The following is a 19,960-nucleotide window of genomic DNA, read 5'->3' as shown; positions in this document are numbered from 1 at the left end:
AGGGTAACAAAAATTTAGATAAGACCAAAACAGTAAAAGAAGGTGGACAGGCAATGTGTTGCATTGTTGTTGTTGTTGTTGTTGGGAGATCTAGAAAGTTTTCTGTGCTGGTTATTGTGTGTAACTGCTCTATAGGAGTCCTCAACTCAATACAAAGGCAAAAAAAATGAGATAAGACCAAAACAGTAAAAGAGGGTGGACAAGCAATGTGTTGCATTGTTGTTGTTGTTGTTTTTTATTTCTAACTTCCATCCCCGAGGCAGGCAATTTATCCCGGAACCATACCATGTTCCTAGACTGCCTGTTAATATTCTCCTTCATCCAGGACATTGTATTCTACAGTCATTGAATCGATCGGAACCATACTGTTGTAGAAGACATTTCACCTCACATCCGAGCAGCTTGTGGCATATAATTATACAAAAAAGTAAATAAGACATGTTTCATGTTCATTGTATACGATGCACCACTAGACCATGATTTAAAATGTATTTTTAAAACTGCCAGACACCAGTACACCAGTGCACCAGTACACCAGTACACCAGTACAGGGGTCACCATCTCCTAAATAGCCAAAACTGGCACACCGCGACATGTTTTAAAAGTTGACTTTTTAAGTCTGCTTTTTAGGCTTTCCTCATAAATTCACACAGTCGGCGGAGGGACTCTGCTGCCATCTTCTGGCCGTAAATTAAACTACTCATGTCTCATGCAATTTGAAGCCTTTAGCATATTTTATTTTATGTTCCATCTATTGATGCAGATGTTACCATTCAACTGTTCTATTAGAATTTTTTAATTAATTGATACAAAATAATCTAGGAAAATATCAACATAGGGCTTGAGACCTTGCAAAAATGTTCATAAAGTACTCAATGGAAACACTGCAATAAATACATACATATATATATATATATATATATATATATACACACACACACACACTTTTTCCACTAAGGACACATACTGAAAAATGAAAGGGCCACATTGTTATTTTGTAAAGCAACACATGTAAATATGCTAAGAAGTTATATATTATATATTTCAAGGATATGGTGAAAAACAGAATTATTAGTATTCAAGTTCTGCCTTGGCTCTTTTCCCAATTTTTGCTGTCTTATTGAAAATATATTTCATTTTTTTCTTCAATAATCTTATTTTTTTATTATTTTAAAATTTTAATTTTAATTTTCTTTCTTTAATATTTTTACTTTGTTTGCATAATTGTTTCTTGTAAAAATTTGATTTTTTTTTTTTAAATGACATCTTGTTAGATTACAACTTTTTTCTCTTTATATTTTTATGCATGTAAAATTACTGCTGATTTTTCGATTGTTGCTTCTGTTATTATATTTTTGTTTTCTTGATAATTATATATATTATTATTAGGTCCTTCAATCCCACATATTTTTCAAAAGACAACCCCTTCTGTATCGGCTGTTTTTGACCATTTTGAAATATTATGTTCAATGGCGATATAAACTTGGAACATACCAAATTAGAAATATTAGACTCCCCTCTTTCATCAGGAAAAAAAAACATTTATTTTTTTAGCTTTTCCCGTTCTTTAGTAATCAGCAGCATGTTGAGTGCTATAAATTTGTACATATTGTTAGATCTGCATTAAAATGAAAGCCTCTCACAACCCCCCCGGGGGGCCCGCTCCACAATCTCAGAAGCACTGGATTATCTAACTATCAAGCTAACTATCAAAAAAGCTAATATTTGAATATAGGTTCTTTATGTAATCAAATTATGACTGTGTTGTCAAGAAATGACATCACATGATGTACCAGACATTATCTTGCAATGTGGAATGTGAAATGTCTGCTTGATGGGGGGGGACGCTGGGGGGTACGCTTGATTTAGCAACCAAGCGACGAGAGCCTACTTGGGTGGTCAAAGATTAAACAGGGAGGGGCAGACGACACCACAAATCAAAAAAGAAATGACGTTTTTCTCCTGACAAACCAACCAAAGCAACGAGAGACAAAAAAAGGACACATGGGACCCGAAGGAGGCATGAATAAAACGATGGAGGCAAGGTGGCAAACTCCCAATAAGCTATCTGACACCACACACCAGCAGTCCCACAGGCCAGCTGACTGCTATTTCCAGCGTGAGATGACCCACCAGCTGTAGCCGTGGAGGTCGGCGTTGGAGGAAAGAGAGAGTGAGACAGTCTGTCTACTTTTTACCAGGACGCCATTCAAGGACGGACACCATTTACAAGTTCTAAAAGAGGATGGCGTACCTCACCGCAACATGCCGCCATGGATTGAGTATCTGCATCACACAGACCTGACTTCACCAGCATCACTCATGCTTGTGTCAACAACTTGAAATTTTCATAATGTGTCATGCAAAACATTTCCATCCCAGCATTGGGTAAAGAGCGTAACGCCATTGTCACGGTTGGGATGTACCATTTTATGTACAGTAGGTGGGGTTGGACCTCGTTCTGCTCTGGAGTTTCAGCAGGGGCGTGGCATCGGGCTGGTGTGTACTTACTACTACCCCCCCCCCCCCCCACCCCCCAGAGAGGAGTTGGAGAGCATCCACACTAGTGACTCCATAACAGGGAGACTGTCGGCAGGAACAGTCCCACCTGGAGGGGCGTGATTGGGAGAATCGGCCTCTCCAATCTAAACCTGAGCGGTGTTATCTGGTTGGATTTCTGCGCCATTTTTGGACCATTAAGTGGGCCAATGGGACCCTAGACCAGATCATCAAAGTTGCGTCTTCATGTTTTGGACGAAGGGAGGAGGAGAGGGGCTTAGCTATCAACTGATCACCACTTGGTAATGAAGTTCATTAAATGTTGGGGTAAGGACGGGGTAAGGACGAGGTTAGGACGGGGTAAGGATGAGGTAAGGATGAGGCAAGGATGGGGTAAGGATGAGGTAAGGACGGGGTAAGGATGGGATAAGGACGAGGTTAGGACGGCGTAATGATGGGGTAAGGACGGGATAAGGATGGGATAAGGATGGGGTAAGGACAGGGTAAGGACGAGGTTAGGACGGCGTAAGGACGGGGTAAGGACGGGGTAAGGACGGGATAAGGATGGGATAAGGATGAGGTAAGGATGGGGTAAGGACGGGGTAAGGATGGGGTAAGGATGGGGTAAGGATGGGGTAAGGACAAGGTTAGGACGAGGTAAGGACGGGGTAAGGATGAGGTAAGGATGGGATAAGGACGGGGTAAGGATGTGATAAGAATGGGGTAAGGACGGGATAAGGATGGTGTAAGGACAGGGCAAGGATGGAGTAAGGATGGGATAAGGATGAGGTAAGGATGGGGTAAGGACGGGGTAATGATGGGGGTAAGGACGGGGTAAGGACAAGGTTAGGATGAGGTAAGGACGAGGTAAGGATGAGGTAAGGATGAAGTAAGGACGAGGTTAGGACGCGGTAAGGACAGGGCAAGGATGGAGTAAGGATGGGATAAGGATATGGTAAGGATGGGATAAGGATAAGGTGAGGTTGGGATAAGGATGGGGTAAGGTAAGGTAAGATAAGGATGAGGCAAGAATGGGATAAGGATGAGGTAAGGACGAGGTAGGATGAGGTAAGGACAGGAAAAGGACGGGGTAAGGACAGGGTAAGGACGAGGTTAGGACAGGGTAAGGACAGGGCAAGGATGGAGTAAGGATGGGATAAGGATAAGGTAAGGTTGGGATAAGGATGGGGTAAGGTAAGGTAAGGATGAGGCAAGGATGGGGTAAGGATGAGGTAAGGACGAGATAAGGATGGGGTAAGGATGGGATAAGGATGGGATAAGGACAGGATAAGGATAGGGCAAGGATGGGGTAAGGAAGATTGTCATGAGTGAACTGCAGAGTGCCAGGAGTCCAAAAGGGGCCAATGATGTCACAGGAATGTGATGTCATCAAGGTCAAACCACTCAAGCAAAACAAAGCCAAGTGCATTGTGGGATTTGTAGGAAGCTGTTCAAGGCAAGCATCAAGTCAAAGGTGCCCAAACTTTTTTCCAATGAGGGCCATGAATGGGAGATAATATATGTGTGTTTATATACAATATAACACTATAACACCATAACACATAGAGGGCATACTATATATACTATATAATATATAATATTATATATAATATTAAATACAATACTATATACGTATTTATATCATTTACATTTGAAATAAGGTTCATTAATGTGTTGATGTTATTTTTTCCATCAGAAATTGTAATTATTGTAATATAATTGTAATTGCAATATATTTCCTAATTATCCTAATGGATAGATAAGTCAAGCAAAGTCAAATATGATAAATATGATATTTTTTATAGTCAGTTAAAGGGCAATTATGAATGATGGACTGATGAAGTTGATTCATTTGCAATTTTAGTTCAATAATTTGTGAATATGCACACTGATTTTTTTTTTCAAGTATTAATAAAAAACGTCTTACTCTTATCTTTTCATAATATGTCATGGTCCCCAAATGGCCCCTGGGCCGCACGTTGGACACCCCTGCTTTAACGTCTTAACAAGTTTCTAAACAAACACAAACACAATGAAAGTGATCTTGGTCTACCTGATCGACACTTGATGATCTCCCCGAACTCGTCCTCCACCGCCTCGTCGCAGTAGTCCTCGGGGCGCACAGCCTCCGCCATGGGTCTACAAGGAAACCGGGTCTAAAAGGCCCCCTTTGGGTCACACAGCCGGGTAGTCCGAGTGAACGTTTGACGGGTCGGGAAGACCGAACACTCCGGAACTGACAGCCGCAGACTGGAATGGAACGGGAAGCGCGCGCAAAGGAGGGGAGCTCCGCGGAGAAGACGGGGACGAGGAGGAGGTGGACCCGGTTTAGTCTGTCAGACCCGAGCAGATGGAGGCGAGCAGGTGTACGGACCGGAGGGGCAGGGGGTTGTCGCAGCATTCCCATCTCGAAATAGTAAGTTGCCTGACGGTTCTGGTCTGCAGACGCCATGCGTAAAAGCCGCGCCAGACGCGTCACGGGAATTCTCTTTCCCGTCTTTTAAACAGGAAGGGGCTGCTCACCTGTCAATATTTGTACTTTCTGGGGGGAAAAGGAAATTGTGGTGTTGCCGCAGAAAAGGGGGGAGAGACGTGGTGGTTTAAACACCCAGATGCCGACTGTGGTGTTACGTATTGCTGTGCTTTTATTGTGAAGTCCTGATATGACCTGCTACAGGATGTGGTATGCCGGTGAAAATCACGGCTTGGCAGGTGTACCTGTCATGTGAAATAAAATAATCATTTCAACTAAATACGTCTGTCCTCTGGTTTGTGCTACAATGTATAATTTTTTTTCCAATTTACGCTACATTTCTAAACTAATTTTTAACAAAAATGTGTGCTATATTATTACAATCTGTGCTTAATGATTACCTTTTTAAATTTGAGCAAACTTGTAGAAGTTTTTAAAATTTTCAATTTTGATTTTTTTTTAATGTACTTCGTTTCTCCATTTGTGCTAAATGTTGGAATTTGGCCACATTTTTCAATTCAGTAACATTTTTCAATGCAATTTGTGCTAAAACTTAAAACATTTTGCTACAAATTTTTCTAAGTCATTTTAAAAATGTTTCTACATTTTACAATTTGGCTGCATTTTTAATTTTGCTAAATTTCTCAACGGGCTTTTATAAGTTCTGCTAAAAGTTTTTAATTCTTTAAATGTGTATTCATTTTTTCAATTTTAATAAAGTATTTTAAAAATTTAGCAAAATCTTTTAATTTCGCTGTATTTTTGTAATTTTGCACAATTTGTCAATGCACTTTTAAAAGTTGTGCTAAAAGTTTTACATTTTTTAAAATGTGTATTAAATTTTTCAATTTTAATAAAGTATTTTTAAAATTTAGCAAAATATTTTAATTTGGCTGTATTTTTGTAATTTAGCACAATTTGTCAATGCACTTTTAAAAGTTGTGCTAAAAGTTTTACATTTTTTTAAATGTGTATTAATTTTTTCAATTTTAATAAAGTATTTTTTAAATTTAGCAAAATGTTTTAATTTGGCTGTATTTTGTAATTTTGCACAATTTGTCAATGCACTTTTAAAAGTTGTGCTAAAAGTTTTACATTTTTTTAAATGTGTATTAATTTTTTCAATTTTAATAAAGTATTTTAAAAATTTAGCAAAATGTTTTCATTTCGCTGTATTTTTGTAATTTTGCACAATTTGTCAATGCACTTTTAAAAGTTGTGCTAAAAGTTTTCAATTTTTTAAATGTGTATACATTTTTTCAATTTTAATAAAGTATTTTTGAAATTTAGCAAAATCTTTTAATTTGGTTGTATTTTTGTAATTTTCACAATTTGTCAATGCACTTTTCAAATGTGCTAAAATTATTTTTTTTCATTTCATTTTCATTAATTTTTAAATTGTGTAAAAAAATTGAATGTGGTTGCTTTTTCCATTTTTTCCTAAATTTTTAAAGCACTTTTAAAATTTGTGCAATTTTTTTTATTGTGCTAGATTGTGTGTAAAATATGTATTTTTGCAAAATTTTAGAATTTGGCTTCATTTTTCAATTCAGCAAAATTCTTTAAAACACTGTTAAGACTAAGGCTATATTAATTTTGCTAGTCAGGGTGGATGCCACAAATATTAAAATCAAGTCGATACCAAGTAAACAAAGGGCCAATATATATAATATTGCATTGTGGACATAGCGGGGGTGCACTTACTCAATACAACCAGCAGTGGGCAGTATTGCTACAGTTTTCTACGCTGCACTTAAAACACACATTTTTAAGACAGTGTGAATATTGTATGAGTTTGTTTTTTTAGAAGAATAATTTTTATAAGACTAATGCAACAAAGTAAAGCTATTTTTATACGGTTAAACAAGTACATTAAACAGTATATATTATATATCTTTACATATAGTGCGTACGTTTGTTTTTTACTGATTCTCCTCTAATTTCAAGTCCATTATTGACTTGATTTTGTGCTTTTAAGTGAAAAGTGGGCCAAAATAAATAAAAGAAAAACAATAAAAGACAAGCTGAGTCTGTACAGATCTTTAATGTGTCAGTGTACAAAGAAATGCTAATTGATGACATCTCTACAAAGGCATCTAAAACATGCCAACGCACACACATGCACATGCATGCACACACTCCGCCGTCACTCAAGCCCACTCCCACACACGCCTCCTAAATCCCTGGGCACATCATTAGACAGTGTTACTCCCCAGCCGATGGGGAGTTTCTGCATAAAAGCATAATCCTCGCTCACAATTTCAAACCATATTCATTACCAAATGATCAAATGACCTGAGCTAAAACATACAAGATGTCGGCACCCACTGACGGGCCTTTCATATTGCCTTTTTGCATCTGAGGAACGTGACATAGTTCCAAATCAAAAGTGACGGGTTCAGACACCTTATTTCTGCCAGAACCTTTTTGAAGTGCGTAATTAAAAACCAAAGCATGTAGGTCATTCTTAACCCGTAGGAACCCACAGTGACACACTTTATGTCCTAAAAAGTAACTATTACACTGTGAATGTAGTATCCCTCCCCAAAAATACACCCCCAAAACTGCACCACGCAGACAATTCGGGTGTCAAAACACCCAGAACCAGAATCAGTTGGAGTGTCAAAGGCTGATCTACGGCCCTCCTAAAGCACGCGTCTCTAGTCTCACTGAGCTGTGACCAAATTCATCACTGTCATGGTGTCAGGAGAGTGTGTCTATCAAGTGATGCCGTCTTTATCCGTGACCCCCCCCCCCCCCCAAACCCACCCCCTCAAGGCATCTGCGGCATGTGTCAAAGTGATGAAGGTTAGATGAGAAAAACAACATGATGATTGGACTTACGACTAACTGAAGGTTGACTGCCATCAATCACGGTAGGATTCGTACCTTGAGACTCCCATAAAAATGCTGTGGTGAAAACTCCACTGTGGTACAGAATCCCTCCAAATGTCCTGGTCTGTGTCATGGTCTCCCGAATCCCGCTCCATCCTCCCAACAAGACCCGGAGTTATTTAAACTCCTCCACTTCTCCAGGATCTCAATCCAGATCCAGAGACAGCACTGAATTTTCCGGGTAAGAATCATGGACTTGGACACGGAGGTACTGAATGTTGGCTGTGTCCATGTCCATCTCGGACCAACTCTAAACCAGACCTTGAGGGACCGTCTCAATCCACGTACTCGGCGGGGTTGCCAAGATTGACAGACCCATTAATCGATAATCCCTCTAAAATGTCCTGGTCTGCACCAAGGACGCCTCCCAGGAAGTATCCGGACAAGATAGGAACCAGGAAGGAGCATCGACTTGACTCAGACCTCCCCAACGATGACTTGACAACAAGATCCCAAGATACTTTACTAGGGTGAAACCTCATTCCCAACCCAAAAGGTTCAGTCCACCCTTAGAATTCTGTCCGAGAACCAGGACCTCATCTTTGGAGGTGCTGAGTCTCATCCTAGAAGTTTCACAGTCGGCTCCAAACCGCCCTTGGTCTACAAATTCTGCCCAATTAATGAACAGAATCTGCGACACAACCAACATTCATTGGGTCATCAATATAGTCATCCATCTTGGATCCGATGTTGAGTCATGGGGGCGGCAGAGGAGCCCAGACTTCACTGTTCCCGGGTACTTCGCCACTTCCCGGTGGATCCCGAGGCATTTCCCGGCCAGTAGAGAGACACAAGCCATGTTTACATGGACCCAAACGGAAAGAACCAAACCTTTGTATGCACCTCATTCCGAAAGAAAAGTGCCAATCCGAATGAATATAAAATCGGATTCACGGGGGTGGAATATTCCTTTCCCCAATCCGATTGAGGTATCTTGTACCGTTAAAAAAAAAGATTGTTTTTTATATAAAAATATAGTAAATACATATTTATAATTATTTTTATAATGCATACATTTGTATATTTTTAAATACAAATTATTTTATTAATTCATAATTTGATTTTATTCATTCAACAATGATGATGATGATAATTATTATGATTATTATTATGTTTTATACATATTAGTATATTTCAAATGTTTAAATTGTCAAACGAATATATATATTCTAATATAGATATGTAATTAATATTGACATTGACATATTGACATATGGACATATAATATTAATATTATTTATATATTTTTATTTAATTTTATTTATATATTTTTTATATTTTTATTTATATTCCAACGTAATTTTAAATCATTTAAATCATAATTTACTTGGAATTATTCTTTGAAAAAAATTCATTAAATATTTTAGGGATGCCCAATAATTATCGGCCCAATAGCAGTATAAAATGTGATATCGGTCTATATCGCTTTCAGATTTTTTCCAGATCATGAAAAACAATATTTGTGTTCATTCCACCACGTGACATCATGATATATGTCATGTTACACATATTGGTATGGGCTGATATTGGTATCAGAAATTTAGAGTTTTTGGCAAAAAAGCCAGTATCGGACATCCCTAATATGCCCAATGGCGGAAACTCATATCGGCCGCTTGAACCAAAGCATCGGTGAGGGTAGGAACATGAAAGCTTTGCCTTCCGACTCGGCTCCCGAATCCCATTCCATCCTTCCAACAAGACCCGGAGGTATTTAAACTCCTCCACTTCTCAAGGATCTCAATCCCGACCCAGAGACAGCACTGAATTTCCCGAGTAAGAACCATGGACTTGGACACGGAGGTACTGAATGTTGGCTGTGTCCATGTCCATCTTGGACCAACTCTAAACCAGACCTTGAGGGACCGTCCCAATCCACGTACCCGGCGGGGTTGCCAAGATTTACAGACCCATTAATCGATAACAGAGATAGCGATCTCCTGACCCTGATGATGGTGGAACCATAGCACGTTTTCACCCCCCGCGGTAAAAATGACGGTACGATGAAAGTTTGTCACATGACTATGCAGTAAGAATTGGTGTGTGCCACCATGACGCACCCCACCCCCGGGCCCCAATGCTGGGAAAACATGCCGTTCAATAAATACATCCCAGTCTGAAGTCTTCTTTAAGGATCGATTGGTTTCTTTCGGCACCACGGAGGCGGACGTGTCAATTTGGTGCAACAATGCTTGAGTTCAAGCCCCAAACCCTAATCCCACCACCCCCCACCCCCACCCTAGTAGTATTCCTCATAGCTCTTTGGGTTGAGGCAGTAAAGAACGCCGGCGCCGAAGGAGAAGATGGTCCCGCCCCAGGCCAGGCCGTAGCCCCAGTTGAACTCGTGATAAATCTTCAGATTGCTGCTCTCGATGAACTTCACGGGGTACAGGACCAGGCCGCAAGTCTGCAGGACCACTAGGGAAGGAAAACAGGTTACTGTCAATATCGGATCAACCGTTACATAACCGGGCATTCAGACCGGGACCTGGTAGGAAGGCACTGCAGGATCTCAATCAATGCCAACTGTGCTCCCAACTCCCTTGACATCATCAACCAACCTGTCATTCTGGGCTGGGATACTATCTACATATACCTGTATACAAACCTGTGGCTAACAGCATGAACGCGACGGGGCCGTAGAATCGCCACCTGGTGCCGATGCACACGGCCACCAGCGCCACCAGGAACGACATCAGCACCAGGGCGGCGCCCCCTAACAACAGCGCCAATGTGACCAGCTGCCAGTCTGGAAAAGACACACAAGGAAATAACATTTCGTGGGAATTTCTAAAACACTAAAAAACATTCTCTGAACCTTGGTGACGCCTAATATAGCCAGTAGTACATTTAAATATTTATACTTCATCTATGGGATTGGTATCGATCGGTATTGGTATCGATTTCACTCATGGTGGATATAAAACATAGTATCTGGATCGGCAACATCAAACTCTATACACTGTATAAATATTTTTATTAATTATTTCATGCTGTAGTCTGGACACCTAGCCCAAGATGCTAATACTGTAGTGTATGTTTAGATTTATACACATTTTAATAGTAAATTATATAAAAATATAGTAAATAAATATGTATAATTATTTTTATAATGCATAAATTTTCATATTGTTAATTAAAAAATATTTTATTTTATTTTTTTATATTTTATTATTTATTAATTCATAATTTTATTTATTCATTCAACCATGATGATGATGATAATAATAATTATGATTATTAGGATTATTAGGATTATTTTATACATATTTGTATATTTCAAATGTTAAAATTGTCAAACTAATATAGATATATTCTAATATAGATATGTAATTAATAAATATTATATATTATATTAATATTGTCATATTGATATTAATATTAATTTTATTTATATTTTTTATTTCATTTTATTTATATATTTTTTGATTTTTTTATTTATATTCCAATGTCATTTTAAATCATTTAAATCAGAATTTAATTGCAATTATTCTTTGAAAAAATGTCATTATATATTATAGGGCTGTCCGATAATTATCGGCTCGATATCAGTATAAAATATGATGTGATATTGGTCGATATCGCTTTCAGATTTTTTCCAGATAATGAAAAACAATATTTTTAAAAATGCTGTATACAACACATGTGTTCATTCCACCACGTGACAACATGATATATGTCATGTTACACATATCGGTATCGGCTGATATCTGTATCGGAGTTTTTGGCAAAAAAAGCCAGTATTGGGCATGTATTATAATTATTATTATCCCTAATATGTTGTATTATGAGGTGGGGTACACCCTGGAATGGTGGCCAGCCAATCACAGGGCACATATAGACAAATGTATTAGATTATTATTAAATATAGACACCTTGTATTTTAGCTTTCTGTGTGTTTAATGTGAACACAGGATAACTTAAGTTTTTTACTTCATTTTTTTTTTCATTTTTGCTGAAGGTTTTGAGAAAAGCGACATCGGTTTCGAGAAATGTTGTTCTAACAATCTGAGGAAAAAAAAGTAAGTTGCTTCTTGAAGAACATTCTGAAATTGGTCCAAAATAGATCATCGCAGCTCTAAAAATAAAACAACGAATCCACACATGATCCAAAGATATCTCATACCTGCAACACGGATGCGCATCAAAAGCAATAAAGCGGCAGCCGCTTCAAAAATAGAAGTGATGTCGGGAAAGAAGTGGACAAAAGTGCACGGAGGCGAGGAAATGACAGCAGGAATGAGGCGGGAATGGAGGATTCTTTTGATGACGAGGAGGCTGCAGCATGGAAAGCTGAAAATGAAAGCGGCAGTGAAGTAGGAAGAAAATAAAAGAGTGGATGAAGCTGAGTAAAAGTGAAAGTGAAAATGAAGAGCGGGTGCACTTAGTACACCCAAGTTGACAAAAAGCCTGCACTAAGGAAAAAGCTGTGCTTGCCATATTTATAGATAGTAGCAGTGTAGATGTGCACTTAAATAGCACTTGTCCCACATTGCTACATCCTTTTTGCTCCCTCTTTTCTCCGCCCGCATCGAAGCAAACGCAAGCCGAGATGTGCTGGACGTCAGTTGATAAGAAAACGATCATCTCTATGGTCTGCGTATCACAATTTCTAATTTTTATCTCATTTTAGAATCTTTCCTTCAATGAGATCGTTCTCTTATTCACGCCAAATGCCCTTTAAGGCCGCCGCCTAGTTGGGTCTGAGTAATAGCCCCCCTGCTGGTTGCAGCCCAGCAGTAAAAGTACAATTACTTCCCTTCCTGAGTTTTTATTTTTTATTTATACTTATTTGTCAAGATTAAATGAGATCTATCAAATGTATTTCTGAAGCTTTAGGACTCCAGCAAACCACAGTGAGAGCCATTATCCACAAAAGGTGAAAACATGGAACAGCGGTGAACCTCCCAGGATTGGTCAGCCAACTAAAATGGACCCAAGAGTGCAGGAAGATTCATCCAAGAGGTCACAAAAGTCCCCACAACAACATCCAAAGAACTGCAAGCCTCACTTGCTTCAGTTAAGGTCAGTGTTCATGACTCCACCACAAGAATGACACTGGACAAAAACAGAGTTCCAAAGCCAAAAACCACTGCTGAAGATAAAGAACATTAAGGCTTGTCTCAAGTTTGCCAGAAAACATCTTGATCATCTCCAAGACCTTTGGGAAGATACTGGTCTCATGAGACAAAAGTGTGTCCCATTACATCTGGCATAAAAGCCACCATTTCAGAAAAAGAAAATCATACCAATAGTAAAATATGGTGGTGGTGGTGTGATGGTCTGGGGCTGTTTTGCTGCTTCAGGACCTGGAAGACTTGGCATTTCTAACGCTTTGGGACTCCAGCAAACCACAGTGAGAGTCATTATCCACAAAAGGTAAAAACAGTGGTGAATCTTCCCTAGGAGTGGCCGGCCAACCAAAATGACCCAGAGAGCTCAGTGACAATTCAGATAAGAGGTCACAAAAGACCCCACAACAACATCCAAAGAAATGCCGGCCCACACTTGCCACAGTTATACCAACAGTAAAATATGGTGGTGGTAGTGTGATGGTCTGGGTTTGTTTTGCTGCTTCAAGACCTGGAAAACTTGCTGTGTTAAATGGAAGCCATTTCTAAAGCTTTGGGACTCCAGCAAACCACAGCGAGAGTCATTATCCACAAAAGGTAAAAACGTGGAACAGTGGTGAATCTTCCCTAGGAGTTGCCGGTCAACCAAAATGACCCCAAGAGTGCAGTGACAACTCATCCAAGAGGTCACAAAAGACCTCACAACAACATCCGAAGAACTGCCGGCCCACATTTGCCACAGTTATACCAGCAGTAAAATACGGTGAAGGTAGTGTGATGGTCTGGGTTTGTTTTGCTGCTTCAGGACCAGGAAGACTTGCTGTGATAAATGGAAGCCATTTCTAAAGCTTTGGCACTCCAGCAAACCACAGCGAGAGTCATTATCCACAAAAGGTAAAAACGTGGAAGAGTGGTGAATCTTCCCTAGGAGTGGCCGGCCAACCAAAATGACCCAGAGAGTGCAGTGACAATTCAGATAAGAGGTCACAAAAGACCCCACAACAACATCCAAAGAACTGCCGGCCCACACTTGCCACAGTTATACCAGCAGTAAAATATGGTGGTGGTAGTGTGATGGTCTGGGTTTGTTTTGCTGTTTCAGGACCTGGAAAAGCTTTGGGACTCCAGCAAACCACAGCGAGAGTCATTATCCACAAAAGGTAAAACATGGAACAGTGGTGAATCTTCCCTAGTAGTGGCCGGCCAACCAAAATGACCCATAGAGTGCAGTGACAATTCAGATAAGAGGTCACAAAAGACCCCACAACAACATCCAAAGAACTGCCGGCCCACACTTGCCACAGTTATACCAGCAGTAAAATATGGTGGTGGTAGTGTGATGGTCTGAGTTTGTTTTGCTGCTTCAGGACCTGGAAGACTTGCTGTGATAAATGGAAGTCATTTCTAAAGCTTTGGGACTCCAGCAAACCACAGCAAGAGTCATTATCCACAAAAGGTAAAAACGTGGAACAGTGGTGAATCTTCCCTAGGAGTAGCCGGTCAACCAAAATGACCCCAAGAGTGCAGTGACAACTCATCCAAGAGGTCACAAAAGACCCCACAACAACATCCGAAGAACTGCCGGCCCACACTTGCAGAGTTATAGTACAGTTATACCAACAGTAAAATATGGTGGTGGTAGTGTGATGGTCTGGGGCTGTTTTACATGGAACCATGAATTCTGCTCCTGAAAGAGAATGTCCAGCCATCTGTTGGCGACCTCAACCTGAAACCAACTTGGGTTCTTCAGCAGGACTATGATCCTAAACACACCAGCAAGTCCACCTCTGAATGGCTGAAGAGAAACCAAATGAAGACTTTGGAGTGGCCTAGTCCGAGTCCTGAGATGCTGTACCATGACCTTAAAAAGGCTTCATGCAAGAAAAGCCTCCAATGTGGCTGAATGACAACAATTCTGCAAAGTTGAGTGGGCCAAAATCCTTCCACAACGCTAAAAGAGACTAATTGCAAGTTATCACTTGATTGCAGTTGTTGCTGCTAAGGGTGGCCCAACCAGGTATTTATTTTGATCTTTTAAAAGAAAGAGGGATGGCACAGGAGTCGGATAAGGAAATATTAGATGCAGAGGAAGCTGGAAATGACAAAAAAGAGCCTTATTTTGACATGCACACATTGACAGGTATGGTTTGAAATATAGTTCATGTACCCCTTTGATGGTGAAAGGGAGAACGTACTCATATTTACTTCATTTGCGCTTGGCAAAATGAAAGATCTCAGGTTGTTTCAGCACCATCAGATGCTGAATGTAATCTGAATGTTCCTCGCTAGTTCTCTTTCCTGTTTGCCACAACTGAATGCAGCCTCATTTCCCATACAAACAAATACAAACACCCATCTCTGGGGACTTGGGAGGGAGGGAGGGGGTCTCTGATGGAAATGGGAGGGGGAAGAAGGGGGTGCAACCTGAGGGATGCAGAGAGGGAAGGAGAAGAGGGATTGGATTGGTGGCCCTAAAGTGTGGACACATGACCAAAAAGGCATACATAATAGTTTTAATTATGTTGTATTAAAAACATGAATCAGATATTAATACATTTTTGTATAGTTGTTTTATTGTTGCCCTGTGATTGGCTGGCCACCAGTCCAGGGTGTACGCCGCCTCTTGCCCGGAGACAGCTGGGATAGGCTCCAGCACCCCCGCAACCCTCGTTAGAATAAGCAGTAAAAAATGAATGAATGTTTTGTTTTAGGCTGCACTGTGGTCGATGGTTGTTTGTCTATATGTGCCCTGTGATTGGCTGGCCACCAGTCCAGGGTGTACCCCGCCTCTCGCCCCAAGACAGCTGGGATAGGCTCCAGCACCCTCCTCGACCCTTGTGAGGTTCAGCGGCAGAAAATGAATGAATGAATATTAATATTTTCATATTTTTCATTGAAATGTTCTAATTTAAACCTATTTTTATTTCTATTGTTGCATATTGTATTATCTGTGTGTATGCTTGGGAATAATTGAACAGATCGTGCGTGTGCAACAACAGACATAAGAGTGTGACATGAAATATTCACATGGCCCTCAGAAGAGACTGTCCGCAAATAGGTCAGCTCTAAGTGGTCACACACATACACACACACACACACACACACACGTAGGATGCCAGCAGTAGACAGTGTTGACATATCTTGCGTGAAGTGTGCGTGTGAGTGAAATGCCTCCTAAAATGAACTTTATGGTGTCCTTGTAATTAGCCCCCAGTGTGCAGTGACAGTAAATTAAGGCTGTAACTAAAAAGGCTCACAAACTCCAGATGAAGCATCTCTCAACCAATCACAGAAGAATTAGGAGAAAAAGATGCAGTGGAAGCCATCCCAAAATGAATCCTTCTGATATTATCCATCCATTTTCTATGTCGCTTATCCTCATGAGGGTCGCCGGGGTATGCTGGAGCCAATCCCAGCCAATCACAGGGCATATAAAGATAAACAACCATTCATACCTATGGACAATTTGGAGTCGCCAAATAACCTAGCATGTTTTTGGAATGTGGGAGGAAACCGGAGTACCCGGAGAAAACCCACACACCCACGGGGAGAACATGCAAACTACGAACAGAGATGCCAAGTGGGGAATTGAACCTGATATCCTGACTGTGTGACCTGCATACTAACCACGGTGCGGTGATATAGTATCAATAAATAATAATCAGAATGATCTGAAGTTCTCATGCAACCAATAATCCAATCAGTCGGACCCGCTGCTCGTTGAGAAGAGCCATACATGCTTTCGTAGCAAACTCGTTTTCACCGTGGGTCACATCGAGAGTGGCCTGTAACTCGGAATCGCCTCGTGATATTAGACATTTGTTTATTATTATTATTATTATTATTATTATTATTACATTAGACTTTTGTTTTTTATTATTATTATTATTACTACATTAGACATTTGTTTTTATTATTATTATTACATTAGACATTTGTTTTTATTATTATTATTATTATTTATTTTTATTGATTATTTTTATTTTATTATTGATTTTGTCTATTTTGTTTCAGTTTCATGTAAATATATATTTTAATGTAAATAAAATCAAATGAATCATAATTATGAAATGAGGTGCGAGTGTGGGTATAAATGTCTATGCATGCATAGTTGAGCACGTGTCTGTCAGGTTTATAATATTTATATAATATTTATTTTTAAACATATTCAAATATTTAGAAATATATATCTTATAATAATTTAATGGGAAGGGGTGCCCTTTTTTGTCCCTCTTTTAAATGTTCGTGCACGTGCTTGTGTGCAAGTGCGCAAAATTAAGTGTTAAAATGTTCGTGCACGTGCCCGTGTTAAGTGTGCATGTATAAGTGTGCAAGTGCGCAAAATGAAGTGTCCTTCCTTACCTGAGCCGAGCGTGCTGCTGCACTGCCACTTGTCGGTACCGGTCGGCTTCCAGCAGGACTCCCACAGGGACAGGTAGTACTGGTCGTCCGCCGTCACCCACGCAGGACTCATTACGGCGCCTATGTCCAGGCACAACGCCAGGAAGACGCACACCAGCCCGACCAGCTTGATCGGCGTCAGCGTGGAGCGGCGCGCCGACTGCTCGGTGTCGGTGACAGCAGAGGACATGTCCGGGCCGGAGAGGCGAGGAGGTGAAGAAAAGTATTGTTTTGTTGTTTTTTTTTTTTTGTGAGGGGGTGTCTTCCTCCGCTGGGTGACGCCGCACCCGCCTTGCCTTGTGCGCCGGACGGCAGCTATGCCTTGTGGGCACGCCTGGAACCGAGCAGGGGTGCTCCGGAACAGAAGCCGCTGACGTCACACGTCCTCGGGGACCAGCAGGTAGCACTGGGTCCTAGAGGGAGAAAAGACTAATTATCAGCCTCTGGGATCTTTCACGGATCTTTACGTCACGTTTCGGAAACTTTTCATGTAAACCGCATACATAAATATAGATTTGCCTGTAATTTATGCCACCTTTTCCCCATTTAAGTTGCAAGTGACATAACCATGTTTATGTACCACTCCCCCCCAAAAATGATCCTTCCGGGGGATTATTATTACCAAAGAAGTCAATCATCTCAAGGCTTTACTGTAATAAAGAACATTAAGCACCATTTCATATAGTTTACCACTTTAATACTCACATCTTGGCTGCACGGTGGACGAGTGGTTGGAACGCAGGCCTCACAGCTAGGAGACCCGAGTTCAATTCCACCCTCAGCGATCTCTGTGTGGAGTTTGCATGTTCTCCCCGTGCATGCGTGGGTTTTCTCCGGGTACTCCGGTTTCCTCCCACATTCCAAAAACATACAACTCCAAATTGTCCATAGGTATGAATGTGAGTGTGAATGGTTGTTTGTCTATATGTGCCCTGTGATTGGCTGGCCACCAGTCCAGGGTGTACCCCGCCTTTCGCCCCAAGACAGCTGGGATAGGCTCCAGCACCCCCGCAACCCTGAATGAATGAATGAATAATAGGTTTAATTAAAAAACAGCATTTTTATTCAGCTGCACAGCAGAAAGTGGTTGGTGTGCAGGCCACACAGCTAGGAGACCCAAGTTCGATTCCACATCTCTGTGTGGAGTTTGCATGTTCTCCCCGTGCATGCGTGGGTTTTCTCCGGGTACTCCGGTTTCCTCCCACATTCCAAAAACATGCTAGGTTAATTGGCGACTCCAAATTGTCCATAGGTATGAATGTGAGTGTGAATGGTTGTTTGTCTATATGTGCCCTGTGATTGGCTGGCCACTAGTCCAGGGTGGACCCCGCCTCTCGACCGAAGACAGCTGGGATAGGCTCCAGCACCCCCCTAATGATGAACAGATCCAAGAACAGATGCAATAGGTGTCCCCGTAAGTTTTGACTTTTGTGTCTATGATGCATTCAAGAACCATGGAACAAAGTGCGAAATCTGATGAACACTGATGAAAAACACATTCAGTGAAGCATAAAGATGTAAACATGTAAGTGTGTGTGTACGTATTCTATACATTTTACCCTTAGGAATTACGACCGAATTACATGGTGAGTTTTTTTCTGTGATATCAAAGGAAAAAAAATGCTGAATCGCTAACGTGAGGGGGATCCACTCTATAGTCGTCCATCGCCATGTTGCCTTTCTTTGCACCTTCACTCTATCATGGGAATGAATAAAAAACATGGTTGAATACTAGTTCACATACTATTACTAGTAAAAAAAAATATTTTTGGCCTATATTGAAAATTTTCAAGTATGAAAATGGTTAAATGAAATAAAATAATGCATTAATTTCTACTGTCAGGAAAATATAGTTTGTTATTAGTATAAACGTGATTATGGGGTTGTTATTTCATGTCTAGAGAGCTCTAATGATGTTAAAAAACAACATTTGTAAACACCTTCCGTCAATGTGGACACTTCGGACACCCCAGCTGCGGCTGCTAACTTCCATCCTCGGACGTCGAACATGAAAAAGCGCTTTATTCATTTCCATCAAAGAATATGAGCACCCTCTGCATACTAACGCAAACATGAAGCAGGGAGACGAGGCCAAGGAGGAGAGCGGGTTTAATCAAATGCTGTTTGTTTATTCATCCAGAAACAAAAGGAAGGATGGAGAGACTTGATGGAGGAGGGTTTGTTTACTCCGCTTAGGGATAATAATGAGCCGTGATGAGAGAGCGGCATGGGGGTGATGCCAGGAAGGTGAAAAAAAATGTCCTTTTCATAACACTCGCTGAATGATGCTCATCCACGTGTTAATGACTCATGCAAATGTTTCCGCTGTCCTTCTTGGGATGGAAGAAATACGCTTTATTGCCTCAAACACGACAATATAAACCCCGTCAAGGACATAAGTTGTCCCCTGTCCTCCTTTTATGGCCCAGTCATCCTGTCCTGTCTAGCGCCTGTCATACTGTATGCTAAGTTGGGTATGTATGTGTGTGGTGTACCACGGGATTAAAGTGTGCTCACCTTAGCCAAACCATCGAACTCCAGGTCTGAAGTACGGTAACTCCAGGGACGGTACGATTGGCCTGGTAAGAAGTAACATTTTTAGCAATATTAAAAGTTCCACAAG

General features: G+C 40.7%; 2 protein-coding genes across 8 annotated transcripts in view; both read right to left on the bottom strand.

The window, feature by feature from the left end:
- dmd (dystrophin) overlaps positions 1 to 4,762 on the bottom strand; it is a 198,192-nt gene extending 193,430 nt beyond the window's left edge. For all 6 annotated transcript variants that reach the window (XM_058052496.1, XM_058052506.1, XM_058052498.1 and 3 more), the window contains exon 1: positions 4,553 to 4,762. In XM_058052496.1, coding sequence (XP_057908479.1) covers positions 4,553 to 4,634 — 82 coding nt within the window. In that variant the 5' untranslated portion in view covers positions 4,635 to 4,762. The remainder of the gene's footprint in view (positions 1 to 4,552) is intronic.
- Positions 4,763 to 7,752: 2,990 nt separating this feature from the next.
- Positions 7,753 to 19,338, bottom strand: LOC131104398 (transmembrane protein 47-like). Of its 2 annotated transcripts, none has more exons than XM_058051515.1 (4): positions 19,278 to 19,338; positions 17,299 to 17,750; positions 10,473 to 10,613; positions 7,753 to 10,282 (listed from the first exon to the last, which is right to left on the bottom strand). In XM_058051515.1, the coding sequence occupies exons 2-4, from the start codon at positions 17,525 to 17,527 to the stop codon at positions 10,104 to 10,106; spliced, it is 549 nt and encodes a 182-aa protein (XP_057907498.1). In that variant the 5' UTR covers positions 17,528 to 17,750; positions 19,278 to 19,338; the 3' UTR covers positions 7,753 to 10,103. The 2 variants fall into 2 exon arrangements, with proteins under 2 accessions (XP_057907498.1, XP_057907499.1); XM_058051516.1 differs by lacking the exon at positions 19,278 to 19,338 and adding an exon at positions 18,043 to 18,079.
- Between the last annotated feature and the right edge of the window lie 622 nt (positions 19,339 to 19,960).

The sequence above is a fragment of the Doryrhamphus excisus genome, chromosome 16 (assembly GCF_030265055.1).
Source record: "Doryrhamphus excisus isolate RoL2022-K1 chromosome 16, RoL_Dexc_1.0, whole genome shotgun sequence".
NCBI lineage: Eukaryota > Metazoa > Chordata > Actinopteri > Syngnathiformes > Syngnathidae > Doryrhamphus > Doryrhamphus excisus.
The sequence above is the reverse complement of the archived record's forward strand: the minus strand, read 5'-3'. Positions and strand labels throughout refer to the sequence as shown.